The 21,912-nt window shown below is 35.9% G+C and overlaps 1 protein-coding gene across 1 annotated transcript in view; it reads right to left on the reverse strand.

Annotated features, from left to right (window-relative positions):
- Nucleotides 1-1,245: 1,245 nt before the first annotated feature.
- Nucleotides 1,246-21,912, reverse strand: part of Snr1 (SWI/SNF related, matrix associated, actin dependent regulator of chromatin, subfamily b, member 1) — a 286,904-nt gene continuing 266,237 nt past the window's right edge. Inside the window, exons 8-9 of the mRNA XM_090391621.1 lie at nucleotides 10,750-10,881; nucleotides 1,246-1,413 (exon numbers count right to left, since the gene is read on the reverse strand). Coding sequence (XP_090247747.1) covers nucleotides 1,374-1,413; nucleotides 10,750-10,881 — 172 coding nt within the window. The 3' untranslated portion in view covers nucleotides 1,246-1,373. The remainder of the gene's footprint in view (nucleotides 1,414-10,749; nucleotides 10,882-21,912) is intronic.

Here is a 21,912-nt window from a genome sequence, read left to right on the forward strand (position 1 = left end):
GGAAGGACGACATTGATTGGAGGAAATGGTATAAAGACAGCTGATGCAGAATGTGTGGTGGAGATACTTAATGAGCAGTTCATAAAGATCTTTCAATCTTGTGAATGTGACTTCATGGAGAGATTGAGAGCAGTTGATGATGGGGAGGAGAGACTGACTGTAAGTGAGCAAGAGGTGTTTGGGGAGTTGAGTAAACTAGATAAAAATAAGGCTGTGGGACCTGATAATATATCACTGCGTATTCTGAAGGAAAGTAGGGAGATTCTTGGTCCATTGTATAAGGCTTTGATTAGGCCACACATGGACTATTGTGCCCAGATTTGGTCACCGGGTTTTCAGAAGGATGAAGAGATGTTGGAAAGGGTCCAAAGGCGACTGACTAAGGTAGCTTCTGACCTCTAGAATGTTGAGTATGAGGAAAGATTGAGAAGATGTAATTTGCAGAGTCTGGTGGACAGGAGAAAGAGGGGAGGTATGATAGAGACCTACAAGTTGGTAAGGGGTTGTTATAAGATCAATGGTGGAGAAGTTCTACAGAGAATGGTGGGAGATCAGGGGAGAACCAGAGGTTATCCCTGGAAACTGTATAAAGAGGTGTGAGTTCGTGCAGAGTTGTGAATGATTGGAATGCCTTGCCTGAGAGTGTGGTGTCTGCAAGGAGTTTGAGTGTGTTTAAGACATAGTATGAGGAGATGTGCATGTGATAAAAGGACCTACCAGATGAGTCTTTGACTCCATGAGGTCTTGTTTAATAATAATAATAATACCCCCCCCCCTCCCTCACGGCCATAATTGCAGTAAGGTCCTGCAATACCACAAATACCTACAATTCATCCACTTCTATTCTCACATCAGTCAATATGACATTTGACACTGTAATATCCCATCTAGGTGGTACACCCTTGCATAATAATCACTCAGTAATTTAATTCTTTTGTCTGCTTCTGTTACTTCTCTACCATCTGTTTGTTAAAAGGTATCTTCCTTTTATTTTCCACATAGCGAAAGAACTCTTTTGGATTTTCTTTGACCTGTTCAACTAGCCTCTACTCATAATCAATTTTTCCTAAATATGCAATAGCTAGGATAGTGTAGATAAATCACTCTTTAGTATGAATAAATTTCAGAGATGGTTGTAGAAACACCAGTCAGCTAAAAACATTAACAGAAATTTTAGATTTCACAATGAGAAGCATATATACGTGTAGTTTACATATCTGTATATTATTAAGAATAAACGACATATTTTTATAATTGAACATTTATTTAAGTCATATACATAATCTTTTATAATAAAATACTACAAAATTCTAATGGAAGAGGTATGTAGCATCCACCAATTGCATATGGAACTTCATATCCTTTTACTTCTGTCACCAAGCAGGTGCAGTATTTGCGAGACGTCTCATTCTCCTATAATAATAAATATTATGAATATATTTTAAAAACAAGATAAAAATAGGAAATAAAAACTATACTATAAGATAACTTTTCATGGGGAAAAAACAAGTGGGCATTTTATTGCTAACATGGAACTACAATAAAACCAATAATTTTATGACAGATAAAATTCAAGAATACTATATCTAATTTGAGATAATATCAAATTATAGATCAAAACATAGTTCCTTGTCTGCTAAAATAAAGAGCCAAAAGGCTTCACTTGGGAGATGCAAAATTATAGAAATTAAGTGGATATTAAATCCAACATCATTTCAAAGCCGAATACAGAAACTATAAAAGTTTCATGCAAAAACTGACCAGAGAGCTTGGGGGAATATACTCGCCATCATACTATGAGTTGCCCTAGCTGAACCTTATAGGAGCAACAAATGCTCAAAGTGCCTGTATATTTGCCTCCTATTGGTTCATTTTTATAAGGTTTCACTAGTCTGACAGCTGTTTCAAACTGACTGGTATATGTCAGAGACTAGGCAGAAACCAAAGAGAGCAAAAACTCTCAGTACTAAGGAATTCGAAGTGTCGGAGAGGTGTATTTTCTGTAAGCGAACTCTTGGTTGGTGTGTAAAGTATTTACTAAAATAAAGAGCCAAAATGCTTATCCACTTAATTTATATAATTTTGAATTGCAGAAGTGAAGTCTATTGGCTCTTTATTTTAGTAAATACTTTATGAACCGACCAGGAGTTTGTTTATGGAAAATACACCTCTCCGATACTTTGAGTTCTTTAGAACTGAGAGTTTTACTCTCTTCAGTTTCTGCCTAGTCTCTGATGAAAACCAATGAGTTTGAAATAGCTGTCAGATTAGTGAAACATTATAAAAATGAACCAACAGGAGGCGAATATATGGGTGCTTTGAGCATTCGTCGCTCCTATAAGGTTTGGCTAGGGCAACTCGTAGTATGGTGGCGAGTGTACTCCCACAAACTCTGGTCAATTTTCACATGAAACTTTTATAGTTTCTGTATTCCGCTTTGAAATGATGTTGGATTTAACATCCACTTAATTTATATAGTTCTTGTGATTAATTAGGCTAACAGATAGGAGTTAAAAGACCTGTTACTTAGGATCAGTGCATAATTATCATGCTGTGAAACAACAGACTACGGTTGCATTAGGGAGGAGTGCTAAGAGCATTACAGAGTAATAAAAGTTCTCAAAATTAAAAAAAAATTCCTAAGCAGATATCGTTAAGAGCCTTTGAAAGTAACAAATACAAAAAATAAAAAGAAAGAAAAACATGCTTGCATCCAAGTGAAAAATATAGCTGAAACTGTTTGTTGAACTAAAAAAACAAAAAGGGAAATTTATTACAGTTGTGATATGATAAAATAAGGTTAAGTAAAGCAAAGAAGATTAGTCATAGGATTTTGTATGTGGGAGGCTAGTTTTTACACTTGAAATAAGAGATTAAAGATTTGAGTTAATTCTTAGAAAATTTTGGAAAGGGGATTAATTTAGTATAGATGACATAGAGGTTAGCTTAAACAAAAACCAAACACAAGGTCTTAATTCCCGAATTGAAACTTCGTCACGTGTCAATCGCACGCACACGGAGCGCATGATGTTTTGGCAAAAAAATGCCACTCTAACTGGTCAGTGAAATCAACTCCAGTAAGGTGAGAAGAAAAGAAATTGAAGAAGGTGCCGGTAGGGATCATCGTATAAAAGGGTTAGAACCCCCCCCCCCCAAGTGGCTTTTTTTCCCTCAGAGTTTTCTTCACGAGTCTTCGTATAGGTCTCATGCGGTTTTCCTGAGTGACGGGTTAGGAGTTATCTCCGTTCGACACAATAAGGAAACAACGTGTGTGGGATTTCGATTCTGTGTTCCTATTGTAAGAAATGAGGGATGCTGTTTAGTTAAAAAAGAGAGAAGATAATGTCAGTGCGTTTCATCGTCCAGTGATTGTAATGAGAGAAAAAAAATTCTATAAAGAAGTCAGTGCTCACGTGGTGAATTTCACAGCCATAGAATAGATGATCCTATGTATGTCCTTGATTGAAGAATGCAAGGTACAGATTGTGACAGCCCATCTTAGTGCCAAAAGAACTTAGGAGTGATAAGTTATAGACGAGTTTGTCCTAGGAAGGTAAAATATCGGAAAAGGGTAGACCAGTGTGGAAGATCCAAGTCAAAAGGTACTGTAAAATCTCGTGTCAATTCAAATCATTATTAATCCTTTCACCTGTTCAATTACTGAACAGTTGAAAGAATTAATGAGAATTATGCTAGGCTTTAGTACATGTCAAACTAGAATAAAAATGAGCTTGTTATTATTAATTAATACATATTCATGTACCTAGAGATTTATGCATGTACATTGTATTTTAATTAAGAGAGTTTTAAAGGTCAAAAGTGTGTATTAACTCAGCGAAAGGATAATTTTAACCCATATTGTCTTAGTGAGAAAATTAGAGTAACTGATTATATATGTCCCAGAAAATACAGAATTATAGCATGATCAAGCCAGTAAGGGGTTAGACAAAGGATCAACTAGTTCTAGGATTATACATGTTTGTATGTATAGAATCTGTTATGGTGATATGATCACAATTCTCATGTAGGATCTTAACCTAATACTTGTGTTAAGCTGGTGAAAGTTAGTATTATATATTCTTAGTATTGAATTCAGTTTTATTTGATAAAGAATGAATTGTACCATGTCTAAGAGTTCAATAAACTTTTGTTCATTAAAAATACAGTTGTCTGAGATTGCTGCTCAATGCACCACTTGTAACAACGTACGAACCTAATCACGCGAGGGGGGAGAAATTTTGTTAAGTTACGAGATAAAATCACGACTGCATATTATTTTCACACTCAGACATATTTTGGTAATTGCTCCTTGTTTTTGAATTTTATATCTTAAACTAAATGTCCCGAAAGGCGCAGTATAAAATAAATATTTAGGGACACTAAGGGGAGAAGAAGCTTGAATATTTGTATTTGGGTGATATCTCATATATAAATAAGATTTGGACAAAGACAAGTAGAGTTTCACATGTAGGAATAGTTGAAAGCCTAATAATCATAAATTGGGACACAACAATAGTGTCTGCGCGGTTAGCCTAGTGGCTATGCGCTTCACAACCATATGCCTGGGAAAGCAGTGTCCTAGGTTCAATTCCCGTTGATGATGTGAGGAGCTTAAGGATCTTCCTCAGCCATAGCCAAGTTAGCCAGTCTTGGGTGTGGACAGCAAAGAAAACCTTGCTGTCCATGCCCTGCAAGCAGGCAAACCGGCCCTGTGAACACACACACACACATTCAGGAATACTTAAGACAATCCCTCCAGCCATAGGTCTGAATTGTCAGCTATGCTGAGCCCAGATAAAAATAGGGGAGATTGAGGTGGTGCTGTACCTCCCCATAAAAGGGGCTCACAGCCGTTGAATCACCATACGAAATGAATGAATTACTAAGATGGAGAAAAATGAAATGAGACAATAATAGAGACTGTCTCATTTTACTTTTAAAACTTCAATTCTTTTTAGTTTTTTTTTTTTAATGCAAAAATCACACGAAATGTTGCAAAAATCTACATGCCATCAATGTATGGGTGCACAAGTGTAAGAGGAAAGTCGAAATCTGTAATAATTTTATTATAATGAGTTTTTTGAAAGAGGATGATGAGAAGTTAGTTTGGTGAGTTTGGAGTCATACAAATTAATGCTCACCATGTGATTGCTAGTGTTCTTATAGGTTTGAAAAAGGCAGAGAAATGATGGTAACCAGTTCAGTATTAGAAGTGATCCCACAGAAATATCTATAAAAGAGAAATCAGGCAGAAACAGAACCTTATGTGGAGTGAATCTGTGAAAGAGAAGTCATTAATTTTTAGGGATGTTTTAAGTACAGGTAGTTCCTGCCTTTACAAATTAATTGTTTCCTAGTGACTGTTCGTAAATCGGGAGTTTATTTGCCTTAGAAATAATGCTATAAGCGAGAGTTACATTTATAAGAAGGAATATATAAAATATAAAATGAATATTAAACAATAAGAAAAGACTTTACTGGCCAAAGATTTACATATTTAAAATATAACATAAGAAAAATTTTAAATTAAAAAAGATTCTGTGAAAAAAAAAAGAGCTCATTTCTATATCACTGGGTGAATCAGCAACCGTCAAGGTAGTAAGAGATATATTAGGAAGCTTCATCGCATCTTTTTTTTTTTTTCAAGGAAGGACTCTAGTGTCATCTGCTTCGCTGACTTTCGCTTCAGTTTGTTTAAAATAGCTTGATAGCAAGCAAAAGCACTATTAATTTCGCAGGAAATTTACTAAACCATCCAAAGTCTGAATCTTGTGATTCAAATATTGTCTGAGCTTTTTCGAGAAGTTTAAATGCTTCTTCTAGGCCTTTTAAAGTGAAAAATCGATTTGGAGCTTAATATTAATTATCTTCTTTGTATTTTTCTTGTTCTTCTAATTCAAGGAGATCATTGGGTGAGAGTTCCACAGTGTGAGATTGAAGCAGCTCATTAACATTACCTTCTAAAACTTCCATTTGCAACTGGTTAGCCACGCCTAAGATCACTTGAGTTTCAGAATTCACAATCTTTGTTGGGTGTTCAAAGCCTTCGAAATTATCATTAAACTGAGGACAAAGTTCATGCTATACTCCTTTCATAGTTTTTTCAAAAACATTATACCAGGAGATCTGCATTACCCAAATTGCATCTAAAACGTTGAATCTCTTCCAAAACTCTCTGATAGAAAAGTTTCCATCTTTATCAGTTGCTTCTATTAATATTTCAAAAGTCTCTTTGAGATAATGTGCATTAAATGTCGCAATCACTCTCTGATCCCTGGTTGTAAAAGAGAAGTTGTATTTGGAGGTAAAAAGACTAAGTATTTTTACATTAGGGTATGTAAGCTACTGATGAGGGATGGATAGATGCATTGTCAATTATCAGAAGCACTTAAATGGAATTTGTTTTTCTCACAATAAAGTTTCACTTCAGGAACAAAGTGATGTATAAAGTCAATCTTCAAATAGGGAACCAGTGAGCCAATCCTTCTTATTTGCCTTATATTACTGGGAGAGTATCCTTATTAATTCCTTTTAGGCAGCTTGGATTTTCTGATCGATGCACAAATAAGGGTTTTAACTTGCAATTGCCAGCAGCATTTCCTTCTAATATTAGAGTGATGTGATCTTTTGATGCTTTATAACCTGGCATTGAGGATTCGCCTTTTGCGATGTAAGTTCTTGCAGGCATCCATGTCCAAAAAAGGCCCATCTCATTTATGTTAAAAATGTGCGATGGCTAGTAATTTCCTTCTTTAATTATTTTTTCTAATTTTTCTGGATAAGATTTTGCAGCCTCACTATCGGTGCTTGCAGCTTGTACTTTAATGTTATGCCAACTAGTTCACTTTTTATAGCAGTCAAACCCTACTTGCAGCAAAAGTCTCTTTGCAGTCATCCCCTTTTTGGTCTTTCAGCATTTTAAAAATGGCTAATGCTTTAGTACAAGTCACTGCATAGGTAATAGGCATGTTTAATCATTGAACTATTAACCATGCAGTTAACAGTTTTTCCATATAAGGAATTATACTGCCTCTTTCTTTATTACACACCCATGCAGACTGCATAGATTGTGCATTGTTTACTTCTTTCAAATATTTTTCTTTATCCTTTAAATTGGTGCAAACTATAGGAGCGGTAAGAGAAAATTTCTCAGAAAGAGCTTTAACAGTGCTACCTGCTGATGGGTGATAATAATTTCGTATTTTTTCTCTGAATGTAATTGCTTTTCTTTGATTCTTTTGCTCATTTTCTAGTTTTGCACTGTTGCTTCTTTTTGCCATTATTGAAAAATGTGAAAGGGTTCTGGCTAAAAAGAAAACAAAACAAAAAATCAAGTGTAATTGAAGAAAACCACAAATAATATATACTCATGTTGCCAAGACTCGTTCTAATTGATCATTACATACTGCATAATTCCCTGTACATGCCCCTAATCACCTCACCATGCACAATTTAAAATAAAAATTCCAATCCAAAAAAATTCGTGAAGTGAAAACTACCTGTATGTGTGAAAAGTAGTGTCATGAGTAGAAAAGTAAACAGTTCTTGGAAGATAAAAAAAAAGCTAAAGCTGAGGCCTTAGTTTCTTTAGAATAATGTGTTTATACCAGGAGGGAATTAGAGGTCAGCTCAAGAAAAGAAATCTAATGCTGTTTGGAGATTTAGGTGTTATAAAGATTAAAGGGAAGGGAAATCAGATCTTTCTTGCCAGAGATAAAACAGGATTGTATTTTGGTAGCACTTAAGTCTACAAGACTATCCTTATCCAAATTTGTCAAACAAAGAAGAATGGTTCCTTAGCCTAATATTAGCACCCACCTTTGGACATAAGCCATGGAAAGTTGGAGAAACTCTCATAACCACTCTTGATATTTCTAGGACATTTATCTTGGTCTGGCACAAGACACTTGCCAAGAAAACCATCATATGGTCTGCCTTTTTGATAACTTCCTCTCCTCAGATTTCTCCATCAATGTTGGAGCACCGTAGGACTGTGCACTTTCACTCACTCTTCCTTTCTCCTCTACATAAATAACCCCTTCCCTCACTGACCTCAAATCCTATCCAAGACTATGCTGATATAGTCAGCATAGCGAAGATGAAAGTGCAGAGTCCTGGGGTGCTCCAGCATTGGTGGAGAAATCTGAGGAGAGGACGTTACCAAAAAGGCAGAAGGCAGACAATATGACAGTTTAATGGACAGGTCTCTTGTGTCAGAACAAGACAAATGTCCTAGAAATATCAAGAGTGACTATGAGAGTAAGTAAGACTATAGTTTGTTGAATGGATTTTATCCTTTTATGGAATGCGTTGAGTACAGGCTTGTTTCCATGCAGATGCGAGTCGAGTAGGAAAGATTGCAAAAGCAGTATAGGATAGGTGTTAATTCTGAAGCACAGATTTTTGGCAAATAAGAAGGATTGCCATCAGAACCATATGATTTGTTAGTATCCAAGTTATTTATGATTCTTCCATCTAATGAAAGACAAGGGGGGGGGGGTAGCAAGTTTTCGTAAAGTAAAAGATACTTTACTTTGGTCGTCAACATAAGAACTGGAGGGGAAGAATAGTACCAAAAGGTCAGCTTTGTCTTTGGCAAGAGACTAGAAAAACTGCCATTTTGAACAGAAACATGAAATGAAATGGACACATCCATTTATAAAAGTAATACTAGATTTTGATAAACAAAACAACCAGAACAAATTAATGGTCTTATCAGACCTTAATGACTGATTAGGTAAGCTTTCTTTCTGATAAACTTTCTGCTCATATGTTATCTGAAAATATGTATTAGTGCCATTTGTAACCATACAGCAGTGTTGTTAAAGAAGGCTGATGGTCTTCAGTTTATCTTTTCTACAATTTATTCAGATTTTACAAAATGTAAATTTTGCAAATGTAAATTTTTTAACAGTTGGTTACATCATTCTATTAATTCATCCTCGAGTTCATTACATATAACCATGGCTATACAATAAAAAGCTCATGAAATGTTAGATAACCTTGATAAAGGAAAGCAGGAAAAAAGTTTAAGAATTAACATAATCAAAACAAAATTGATGAAAAATTAGCAAATAATCCTATTGAAATTGTGGAGGACTATATTTATCTTGGTTAATTAGTAAGCTTTAAGGGGGAAAATGAAATAAAGAAATAAACAGAAGAATCGCAAAGAAACAAAGCATTTCGCTGTATAAAGATTATCTGTTAGAAGATTTGCCCATATGCTTAAAATGAGAGATATTTAACACGCACAGGTATCCCCCCCCCCTAATAGTTCAGATTTCCTTGACTTTGCACTTCTACATTCTGAGTAAACAATGCTTTTCCAGACACCTAACTCTAAATCAATTTAAGTGTAATACGTTCTTAAATCTGCAATCACAGCATTTCACACAAATGCTCCTCTTTCATAACTTAGCACTCGTAATCTGCAATCTTACCCTCTTCTTTTCACCTTTCTGATAACTCTTTCATACCATATGCTTCATCTTTCAAGTAATTTGTGCCTGCAAAAACAATCACTTTTATGTCTTTGCATTCTGACAGCCTTACCAATAATTTTCACACATGGGGAAAAAAGATTATTTCTTCCTTATCACAGAATTACCATAAACCATCTTAAGATCATCTACAATAAGTGCCATAAATGCTGATCTCCACACTATCCTTCAATGAATCGATGCCAATTTAGTCACCTTCAATGCTTCCAAAACATAATTTTGTCTTCCCCCCCCCTCACAAAAATGTACCTTGGCTCATGCTTAATCATACATCATTCCGTTCTTTCCATCACTCCTCTTCTAGAAGAGGAGTGATGGAAAGAATGGAACAGTTTCACCATTCACCTGATGTTTCTGCAACTGTTCAAGCTCATTTGTGATGAACTTCATGCACGCTTGCTATTTCTCTCATGACCTCCTCTTCATTCTCTGACTTATTGCTACAGCACTTTCACCAACACTTTCCACTCTGCTACCATGTGTTTTACTCATCTCCACACAACTGCCACTCACTCACAAAACATTTCCAACATGTTTGCTTACTAGCTGTGCTTTCCTTCCTCAAATCTTTCACCTTTGATGTAAAAAATATATTTTATGTACTCAATGCCACTGAACATTTCTCACATTAAACTTCCCTTATACAACAAGTACTGCATTTCTGGCAGGTTTCCCAAAATCACAATCAGCTGTTGAGCAATTCCTCAAGTCTCAGTCTTTTGAGCTATAATTTCATTGTAAATAAACCAAAAGAAGTTGCAGGTATCCAGTTCAGAAAAGTACAGTAGGTGAAAAAACCAGAGCCGTGTTGCTCTTGGGCAATTACTATTGCACAGAAGACCACGGCATTGTTATAGTTAAGTAACCAGTTCAAGCTTGTGGCACTTTTCTGGTCTTTTTGTGGAATACATCTTACATAAGAACATCAAGTAATACTGCTGAATGAAATTTAGTGCAAGAGAAAATCCTTTTAAAGGCAGTCATATGTTGTTTGACCTTCTTTGAATATGGTGATAATGCATTTTTCCTGAGGATGGCTGCTTGAAACATTTCAGTAATACTACTTTGAAGCAGCTTTACCAATTTTAATGAAAACTATACTTTTTTCATCCTAATAAATTTTTGCATTTGGTGCGGAATATTAAAAAAAAAAAATTCTAATCATAGTAGTGCAAATGTTTAAAGCAGAATTTTTCTGTTTGACAGAGGGGGGGGGGGGGGGAGGTGAATGACTTCTGGCATGTACCTTGTATTTCTGTCCTGATCTCTTATCTTTTTTTCCATTTCAGCATCTGTAAGTGTTTCCAGAAATGGACACCACTGGTCAGCTTCTGACTGATTTCGAAATGGTACCTCAACTGTTGGTAATGGAGCTTCACTAGAAATAAAAAATAAATTACAAAGCAACTGTTTATCATATAAAAGGAATATATGCCATTATTGTAATAAGTTTTTCATTAACATATCTGGTGTACATATAATGCTAAATGCAAATTTCTAAAATCAAATTAGCAGAGACATGGATAATGTTCTTTTTGTATATAAATCATAATTATATAATTACAGACAGCTTTGCTTTCTGGTTGTTTTAGTAGCTGCAAGGAGTACTGCAGACAGACCACAATGAGTTTTATGTGCATACGTTTTTAAAGCCGGTTTTACCATGAAAAACTAGCTGGTCAGACATATAACTTCTTGAACTGAATAATTAATCCTTATGAGCTCTCATCTTTCTCAATCTCAGAGAACTCAAACCCCCAACCTCCCAACCCAAACAGACCTACCTAAACATAAATACTGTTAAAACTTGAACAGCACATAAACCTTTAATCTATTAGTAAATCATTTACAGTTTTCAGCACATACAAACTACATGTATAACGTATATATAGCAGCACTCAATGTTCGAAGTGTGTGAGGCAGCACACAACATCCAATGGAAATGTTGCCACTGCTTGCTCCCAATCCACCTTCAGGCTGGCAATGCCGGAATGTCGCTTCTTGCAGGCTACTCTCAAGATCCAAACACAATTTGAAGTCCAATGGATGGTGATCAGGTGATATGTGATCAGGCAAATTCACCTCCAACGACTGTTGCATGGTCCTCGCCTTGTGTGCAGGGGCTGAGTCCTGTTGAAAGGCACACTACCTACTGTAAAACAAGGTGTTGTTCAGGGCTGCACAAAAGGTTCTAGCACTGATACACTTTAGAAGAGGTTTTGAACCCTTTCTTGCAAAAATACAAGTTGGATAGCATAAAATTCTTCTTCTTATTGTGCTATCTTCTATCGAAGGTCAGCGACCATCTTGGCGAACAAACTGCGGTCCTGTGCTAATCTGAGCAGTTGTGCACTGCTCTTTCCTGTCCACGTCTTGATGTTGTCAAACCATGATATTCTTTTTCTTCCTCTAGTTCCTTTGCCATCAATTCTTCCTACCAAAATAGTTTGTAGAAGTTGGTATTTGCTGTTTCTCATGATGTGGCCAAGATATGATGTTTTTTGTTTCTTGATTATTTGTACAAGATGTTTAGCTTTGCCAATGGATTTTAAGACCTCTTCATTGGTAATTTTTTCTGTCCATGATATCTTTAGCATTCTTCTGTATAGCCACATCTCAAAGGCTTCGATTTTCTTGATGGTTGTCACCTTCAATGTCCATGTTTCAACTCCATAGAGCAGAATAGACCACACGTAACATTTCAGCATTCGGCATCTGACTTCCATGTTTAGGTCTTTATTGCAGAATAGTGTTCTCATTTTCATGAAGGACTGCTGTGCAACTTCAATCCTTGTCTTTATATCTATTTCTGGATCCCACCATTCATTAAGCCAACAACCAAGATATTTATATCTTGACACTTGATCAATATTTTCCCCATTGAGTGTCAGTTTCATTGATGAGGCTGGATGTTTGCTGATGATCATGTATTTTGTCTTGTTGATGTTTATATTTATTCCCATTCTTTGGCTTTCTATGTATACTCTGTCAATGAGTTTTTGGAGATCCATAATGTTATCTGCAATTAGCACGGTATCATCTGCATATCGTAGGTTGTTAACAATCTTTCCATTTATTGTGATTCCCTCTGGACATTCTTCCAATGCATTTTTAAAGATTACCTCTGCGTATATGTTGAACAGGAGTGGTGAGAGCACACATCCTTGTCTCACTCCTCTTTTGATGTTAATATCACTGGTGGTAATGTTGTCTAATTGAACGATAGCTGACTGATTCCAATACAGATTTGTTATTAGTCTTATGTCTTGTTCGTCTAGTCTTATTTGTTGAAGGACTTCTATTAAGTTAGTGTGTCTGACTTTGTCGAATGCTTTTTCAAAATCTATGAAACACATAAAGACAGATTTCTGTTTTTCTATGCATTTTTGTATCAATATTTGGGTACAGAAAAGGGCCTCTCTAGTACCAAAACCATTCCGAAAGCCGAATTGTGTTTCACTTAGAGTTTCTTCACTTTTTTTATAAATGCAATTCTGAATTACTTTCAAAAATATTTTTAATGTTTGGCTCATTAGACTAATAAGTCAGAAATCACCACAGGAATTCGCTTTGGGATAGTGATAAATGTAGATTTGAGCCAATCTGATGGAAATTCATCACTTTCATATATTTCATTAAATAGTTTTTCAAGAAGTTTGATGTTATCTGGTTCTATTAATTTTAAAAATTCTGTTTGCACACCATCTGGTCCACTGTTCTTTATTTCTCTATTTCACACCATCTGGTCCACACTTCTCTATTTCGCATTTCATGATTGCTGTTCCTTGAATATCTTTTATATTTATAGGCTTCTGTCTAGTATCATTGAAAAGTTCTGTTACATATTTTATCCAAATCTGTGCTTTATTCTCTTCTTCTAGAACTATTTTTCCATTTTCGTCTCTTAGAGACACTATTTGCTTTTTCCTCAGTTTTCCGGAAATTTTGTTGATTTTCTTATACAGATTTAAATTATCACGTTTCTTCTGAAGCAGTTCAATTTCAGTACATAAATTTTTCATCCAATTTTCCTTGGCTTCTTTTATTTTTTTCTTGATGATGTTATGTGTTTCTGTATACCTGGCTAGGTCTTTGTTTTTGTACATTCTTCTTGTATCAATAAGAGAAAGAATCTCATCTGTCATCCATTCCTGTTGTTTTATATTATTCACATAACCTACTTCTTCAATACTTGTTACGATGGCATTCTTTAAGCTATTCCAAAGAGATTCCACACTTTTATTTTCTTCTATGTTAATCTGTTGTAATCGCAGGTTAAGCTGTGTCTTGGCACTTTTATTTATGTTCGGGTCTTTCAGTTTTTCTACATCAATTTCCTTTTTCTTCTTTTGTGATTTTTTAGCTGATTTTAATCTAAGACGTACTTCTGCAACTATGGGATTGTGGTCTGATGAGATATCTGCTCCAGGATAAGTCTTTGCACTCTTTATACTACTGTGGAATCTTTTATCAGTATATAATCAATTTGATTTCGGACAATGTTATGCTGGTTATCTTGATGCGATTTCCAAGTGTACAGTCTTCTGGGTGGAAGTTTAAACCAGGTATTTGCTATTATTAGATCTTCTTCCTGACAGAACTGGACTAGGCGATCTCCTCTGTCATTTCTGGTGCCTAAGCCATGTTCGCCAACAATTTTTCCATCACCCCCTCTTCCTACTTTTGCATTGAAGTCACCTATCACTATGTTTATATCATGTTTCTTTGTTAGGTTTTTAATCTCTTTTAGGTGTTCATAAAACTCTTCAACATCTTCTTCACTTTTGTCAGCTGTGGGTGCATAAGCTTGGATGATATTTATGTTAACGGGGTTTCCCTTAAGTTGTAACAGCATTATCCTTTCAGAAAACGGAATCCAATTTAGTACTGATTTATTGATTTCTTCATCTACTATTACAGCTACACCATGTCGATGTTTGTTCTCATCATTCCCAGAGTAATACATTGTTGTATTATCTTGTTGACACTTTCCAGATCCTGGCCATCTTGTCTCGCAAATTCCCAAAATCCCAGCCTCTTCATTTCTCTTGTGGCATTTCTTAATTTGCCAGCTTCATACAGAGTTCTGACATTCCAAGTTGCAATTTTAAAAGTGGACACCATTTTGAGCCCGGAGATTCTTCGTACCCCTGTCCCATTTAAGGGACGCCGGGAACTTGGGGCCAATTGCAAGGGTTTGCTCGCCATGGTGGTTGTTCTGGAGATAAGGTAGAGCAGTAGTTTCTCCGTTTGCTTTCTGCTCCGCAGTATTACAGACGTACACAATATAATCATATTGCCATCTGCAAATCTCTGATCACAAGCTTTTCCATCATCATTTGGCTTCAACCTTGTGTCAGTACTGACAATGCTGCTTCCCAATGCCATGGGCAGTGACCCCAGCAGGTGCTTATTTAATGGTGGCACTACTCGCCATGTCACCGAGTTGTCATTGGGCTTTGTGAGGTTTTAAGTGAGACAGAGTTGCCACTTCTGCTCCCCCACGCCCTGATAGCTCAGTTGCTGTTGGCCCACGGCTGCTTATTCGCCAGATTGCTCTGCTTATATCGCAGCTAGCCTCCATATCTGAAGGCTGTTCTCCGATCCGCCACCTGGGGACGCACCCGGTAGTAGTCAGCTCTGCCCCGGGATGGCATAAAATCCATGAATTAGCTAAACGTACACTGCCTAGAAAGAAGTCAACGGACAGCCATGGTGCAACCTTAATAAAATGTGAGATCTTTTGCTGCAATGACTGTAGCAACCCACAAGCATATGATAGCATTTGGACCATTCTTCCTATAGGAACGTAATGAGGACCTCGAATATTGTGGGAGGACAGATGTCGCTTGACCTCACACGAGCTTCCCACAGATATTTAAGATATGCTGATGACGTGTTCTCTATTTGCTGCAAATGTTTAAAATGATGAATAATGGTGTATATTATTAGATTGGTTGTGCACGCACGTGTGTGTAGTGCTTTTTCTGCACCTATAAAAAGGTTAGGTTCATACCAAGAGTATTACTTAAGTAACACTCTTGGTATGAACCTAACCTTTTTACTTATTTTTTACTTTTATTGCTTAAATATTTATGATTTCTTTCTGATATATTTATTTACTTTAAAACAATTCTAGTTTACCCAAACTTTTAAAATCTCATATATTACATTCATCTATCTTAGTTTCATAAATAAGACAGAAAACATAATTAACTACGAATATAATAATTTACATAAAATTCATTTAAAAAGGTTTCATAAGAGATATGTTTTCTCTCTCACACTCATAGAAATTTAATTTCATGAGAAAAAAAAAAAATTAAAAAATTTGCCAATTCAAATTTTCTATTTTGAGCTAAAAGTTGTAATTAACTGAAATAAGTCAGATTTTTTTCTTTTTAATGCTAAAATTAAAATTACGAGCATTAATAATGTTACATAAGTATAATATTAATATCAGATAAGCAAGTCTAAATTAAAACCATAATAAAAAAAAAACAGATTTTTACTGTTATCCTTACCTTGTTACCTAGTGTTTGTGATATGCTGACGGAGAAGGACACTATGTTTGGAACTATGGAACATACTCTTTTAAAAATTGCAATTCCAAAAGTTCTTTGAATGGGTTTCATCTTGATGCATCTTATGCTGCAGAACCTCACTCCAGAAAGCATCAGTATTAGTGTTACATTTTCAATGAATTACATGAAATTTTTTTATACTGATATTCAGAAGCACATATGACTTTTTTGGATGCTCCCACATGTTCCATCAAAGTAAAGATTGATTCTTTAAATGGATGAAGAACTTTCTTAATAGATAAAGATGACTTATGTAAAAGCTTTTCAGTCTTGAGACCACATTTTTAGGACATATAACGAGTTTAATAAAATAAACATTATAACCCTATAAGTTTCTTATGTCATCAGACTAAAGAAACACAAAAAAGGCTATAAACCATTAATTACACAGAGCAGATGTTATCAGGACTTCACAACTGGCACATACAAACAAGTAACCAAAATAAAAAAAATGTTAAATTAATTAATTACTATATATGTGTTGGAGCAATGCTAGTTATTGCTGTCATGTTCTGTAGCATATTGTGTGTCACATCCCAGATCCATGGTAGTTAGATTTTTAATGAAAGCAGACCAAACTTGGTGTAGGATTAAGCCTTGATTTTTGCTGCATTTCAGAAACTTCCCTGAACTTTCTTGGAAAACAATTATGATAATTATATGGCATTTTTGTTTCTTGTCAAACTATTTGATGACCTGTTTGTTGTATGGGATTCCAAAATTGATTTATGATGTCTTCTTTTTTCAATGTCTTTTAATGTGTTCAGACATGCAAATCTCCCCAGACCTTGCCATCTGGCCTACGCAGCAAATGCCACAAGAGCAACGAATCTTGTAAATGCCTGTTTTTTTCATGGGATGATGTGGAGTATAAACCTGGAGATTTTATACAATGGCAAAAAACACACTTAAATGTTATAATCACAGAGCAACATTGCAACTTTTTCTGTAATCTTAATGGTAGTGTGATTGCATTCTTAAAATCTTGTTTATGTAAAGAAACTGTTGGAGGTGAATTAAAAATTTTGATTGTCTTGAGTTTGTATCCATATTCTCATCCATTAAGGATGAGAATATGCCTCAGGTAGTGCAGGTCTGTTCTTCATTTCTGTTTTTTGACATACCAGAAATGTTGTATGCTCTATCTTGTAATGTTTCAATCATACATATCCTTTGCGATGGAAGATGGTGTGAAGCAGCATACAAAAATCTATCAGTTGTGGTAGGTTTTCTGTATACTGAAGAGGCAAATCTTTTTTCTGCTTCATTTATTTCGAGAAGGATATCAAGGAATGGTAATCTTTTTGCGATTTTCCAGTTCAAGAGTGAAAATTTTGACATCATTGTCTTAAACAGCTTTCTTCATCGTTTGGAATTCTGTCAAGCCTTCTTAATTCTTCAATTTTTCTTTCAAATCCATATCCCAAATGAGGCTTCTGGACTGAAAATCCTTTAATATTAGAAGTACGAGGGTCGACTCATGATAAAAGTTTAATGGGGTGAAACAGCACTAGGAAACAATTAAAAGTAGTATTTAATGCTTACAATATTTCGTCTCAGTTACAGAGACATCATCAGAGAATACAAAATGAGACCTGTAACAAACACACATGCACACACACACACACACAAAGGCAGGACAAAACTAACACATGTGGATGAAAGACTAGAGTCCTAACAAGGTGGGGTGTGCCCTCTAGGGACACCTGTAGGCAGCCTAGGTTGTAAACTGGGATCTTGAAGAATTAGTGTTTCCCATATTTTTGCAAGTTTTATGAAACCATATTGATTCTGGATTTTAAATTAGGCTGATTTTTAAGAGCAGCAGCAGATTCTAAAAATAGTCTTTCTCTTCTGAATTTACTGTGATGGAGCATGATGGTCTTTTTCCAACTGATCTGTGAGCTGTATCCAAAGCATGGTCTGTAAGGCCAGATTGACCATAGTCATGACTGCTGATGTATTTTTCATGTTCTTCCATTCCGATAGTAGCTGATCTTCCTGTCTGTCCATAGTAGACAAACTTGTAGGAACAAGGAACTCTATATACACCTGGGACTGAGAGGGGAGGGAGTCAGTCTTTAGTGGAGTGGATAAGAGTAGCTAGTTTAAGTGGGGTTTGTAAGTGGTGCAAAGATTGTATTTCTTTAAGATTCTGGATATTTTTTTTCTGATGTGCCTCAGACATAAGGGATGATGAGAGCAAGCATTACTAAAATTTTTCTGAAGAGAAGGTTGAGGATTGTGGGATGGATTGATTTTTTGTTTTAATACTGTGGTAACTGTAGCCCGGAGATAAGAAGGTGTGGTGTATATTATTAAGTTCTATTGCAAGAGAGGTCTCATTGGAACAAAGGTTTTAGTATTTGTATTAAACCATATTGTTGAGAGTGGTGGGAGATGATTGTAAAGTTTGTGAATGTATCTGCCTGTGTGAGTGGGTTTCCTATATAGTGAAAAGGACAGTTTACCATTAGGTAGATGGGTGACCAAGGACAGAGTATTATTAGTTCTATAGTAAATTGGATTCTAGGGCAAAGGCAATTGAGGTGACATAGAAAGGTATCTACATATCTCAACCAGATAGAAGGTTTGAGCCATATACCCCCCCCCCCCTACACACACACAACAGATATATGGCTTAAGATTCATAAACCCAATTCCTATGACCCACAGTCGATACCATTCTTTCTCCATTCTATAAATTATTCAAACATTTAGCAAAATCTCTCCCCCCCCCCTACTGGTCATATCCATCATACATAAAAAAATTCTTCCCATTTTAAAAGCTCCATTGAAAGCTGTATTACTGAGAGGAGACCTCCACATAGCCTTTAAAGGAATGCGGAGAACCAACCAGGGATTCTATCCTAATGTCCAATCCTCACCTTCTCGTGGTGCACCCTCATGGGTATCTACTGTGAAAATGAATGAACGAGGATGGGCTGGCAATTTGGGATTTAGCCGACCAAATTGTATTCTTATTAGTTAAACCAAAATAAAAAATGATGGTACAACATGACAAAATTTTATGCCGGCTGGGGCATCGCCCGGTTAAACAAGGCCCCCCGTTGTTTTCACCAGGGAATCAGGGTGAACAGCGAAAAGTCAGCTACTGGAACAAATCTGAAAACAAACCCCAACTCAACATCACCAGAGTTAAAGATCGGTACTATCAACGTAAGAAGCCTGAATGGGAAAGAAATGGAGCTAGCTGAGGAATTAGATAAGTACCAGATCGACATAACAGGGGTGACTGAAACAAAAAAGACCAAAACTGGTGAGATCTTTCTGAGCAATAAATACAAAATGTTATATTCAGGCAATGACAATCAAGGAAAAGAAGGATTAGCCATAATATTCAACACAAAATACGAGGCTAATCTTCTTGAATGGCAGTCAGTCTCAAGTAGAGTAATGTGGGCAAATATGAGAACGGGGAACTGGACAATGAGACTTATTTGTGCCTATGGTTCCACAGAAGGTTCTACTAATACAGAAGTGGAGGAATTTTTTGAAGCTTTAGAAAAAGCAACTGACACAATGAAAAAGGAAAAGTTGGTCCTTGTTGGGGATCTAAATAGCAGAGTAGGAAATGATTGTGAGACATACAAAAATATTTTGGGAATATTTGGAGAAAAGAGCAAAGCTAATAATAATGGCAAATATCTGTTGGATTTCTGCTCAAGACATGGACTGGTTATTACTAACACCATGTTCCAACATAAAAATGTGCACAAATTCACATGGAGAGAAGAGGCTAGGAATAAGAAAAGTCTCATTGACTATGTTATTGTTGATAGTGAGGTTTTCTCCCTGGTGCAGGACAGCAGAGTGTACAGAGGATTTGAAATTGGAAGTGATCACTATTTAGTCTTGAGCAGGAAAAAATTGAATTTCATATTGAAAAGAATAACATGTAAGGAGGAGGTTTTAAAGCAAATAAAAGTTGAGCAGCTCTCAGATGTGAACTGTAGACTAAAATACAGAAAGATTATTGAAAATAAAATAAAAGAGTTTGAGAACAGGAATTAAACCTTGGAGATTCAGTGGCAAACTCTGAAGAAAACATTGATTGATTCTGCCAGAGAGGCATGTGGTGAAGGTGTGTGCAAGGATAAAAAAATCAGAACTCCCTGGTGGACACAGGAAGTTAAAGAGGCAGTGAAGGAAAAGAAGAAAGCATATCAAAAGTTCCTGGCAAATAAGTCAGCTTTTACTCTTACAGAATACAGAGACAAATGTAAGAAAGCTAAACAGTGTGTAAAACTAGCTAAACAAAAGTCATGGGAGGACTTTGGCAAGAATATAGAAAATAAATATCAAGAAGGTGGCAAAATATTCTGCTGGTTGTTGAAGAAGCTTAGGAATGGAGGAAAGAGTGCTGTAAAAGGAGTTAGAGATGATAAAGGTGACTTGAAAACAGGAGAAAAAGATATCCTTGAAGTATGGAGTAATTACTTTGAAAAACTGCTAAATGAAACAAGCAGTGATGACAGCACAGATAAAAAACACTGACCAGGCATGCAGTCAGGAATACATATCCATACTTGAAGTAGAAAAAGCCATCAAAGGCTTGAAATGTGGAAAGGCAGCAGGAGTAGATGATATTCGTTCAGAAATGCTGAAGTATGGTGGTAAAAAAGTCTTACAGTGGCTGCACTGCATACTTCAGAAAGCCTGGACAGAGGGACGAATTCCCGATGATTGGAGTAGAGCTCTCATAGTACCCATATATAAAAAGGAAAATAAAACTGAATGTGAGAATTACAGAGGTATTTCCCTACTGAGTGTTCCTGGCAAGATCTATGCAAGTATACTTGAGAAACGGTTGAGAAGAATTGTGGAAGAAAAGCTTGGTGAAGAACAAGCTGGATTCAGGCCAAATAGAGGCTGTCAGGATCAGATCTTCACTTTACAACAAATGGTCGAGAAAGCATGGGAATATAACAAAGATCTATATTTAAGTTTTGTCGATTTGGAAAAGGCATATGACACGGTGCCAAGAAAGAAGCTATTCAATATATGCTGCAGTTATATTTATATGGTATCAATGGGGCATTATATCAAGCAATACTTAGTCTTTATTTGAGTTGTAAGTCAGCAGTTAGAATTGAAGGAAGTACAGGAAGATGGTTTAATGTTAAATCTGGTGTGAGACAAGGATGTACATTATCCCCTCTGTTATTCATTATCTATATGGATCGCATTATGAAGGAAAGTGGTATTAAACCTGATATCAAAATTGGAGATGTTAATGTCAGCTCTTTGCTTTATGCGGATGATGTTATACTTCTAAATAAATCCGCTACAAGTCTGCAAGATTCTCTGACTAAATTGAATAACTGTTGTAATAGATATGGTATGAAGGTCAGCAATAAAAAGACAAAGACAATGAAAATAGGCAGAATCATTGAAAATGTCAACTGTGTTGTGAATGGAGAACCTGTGGAACAAGTAAAACATTTCAGCTACTTAGGCATGATTTTTACTGAAGATGGTAAATTAAATATAGAAATAGACAACAGAATCAGCAAAGCTGGTATGGTGGGATGTCAATTGAATAAATTCATATGAAATAAGAAAGAAATTAGTCGGAACACTAAATTAGCTGTATACAAGACAGTGTTCAAACCAGTTTTAACTTATGGGTCTGAGAGCTGGCTCAGAAGTAAAACACTTGACCAAAGACTAGAGACCGCAAATATGAGAGTCCTGAGAAAGATTAGAGGCGTGAACAGTTGGCATCAATGGCAATATCATATTAAAAATGAGGATATTAGGAAAGAACTTGACATTGTCAGCATCCAGGAATGCGTTAGCAG

This window comes from Typopeltis vanoorti, chromosome 4 (assembly GCF_054136105.1).
Source record: "Typopeltis vanoorti isolate ZY-2024b chromosome 4, IOZ_Tvanoo_1.0, whole genome shotgun sequence".
In the NCBI taxonomy this organism is placed as follows: domain Eukaryota; kingdom Metazoa; phylum Arthropoda; class Arachnida; order Uropygi; family Thelyphonidae; genus Typopeltis; species Typopeltis vanoorti.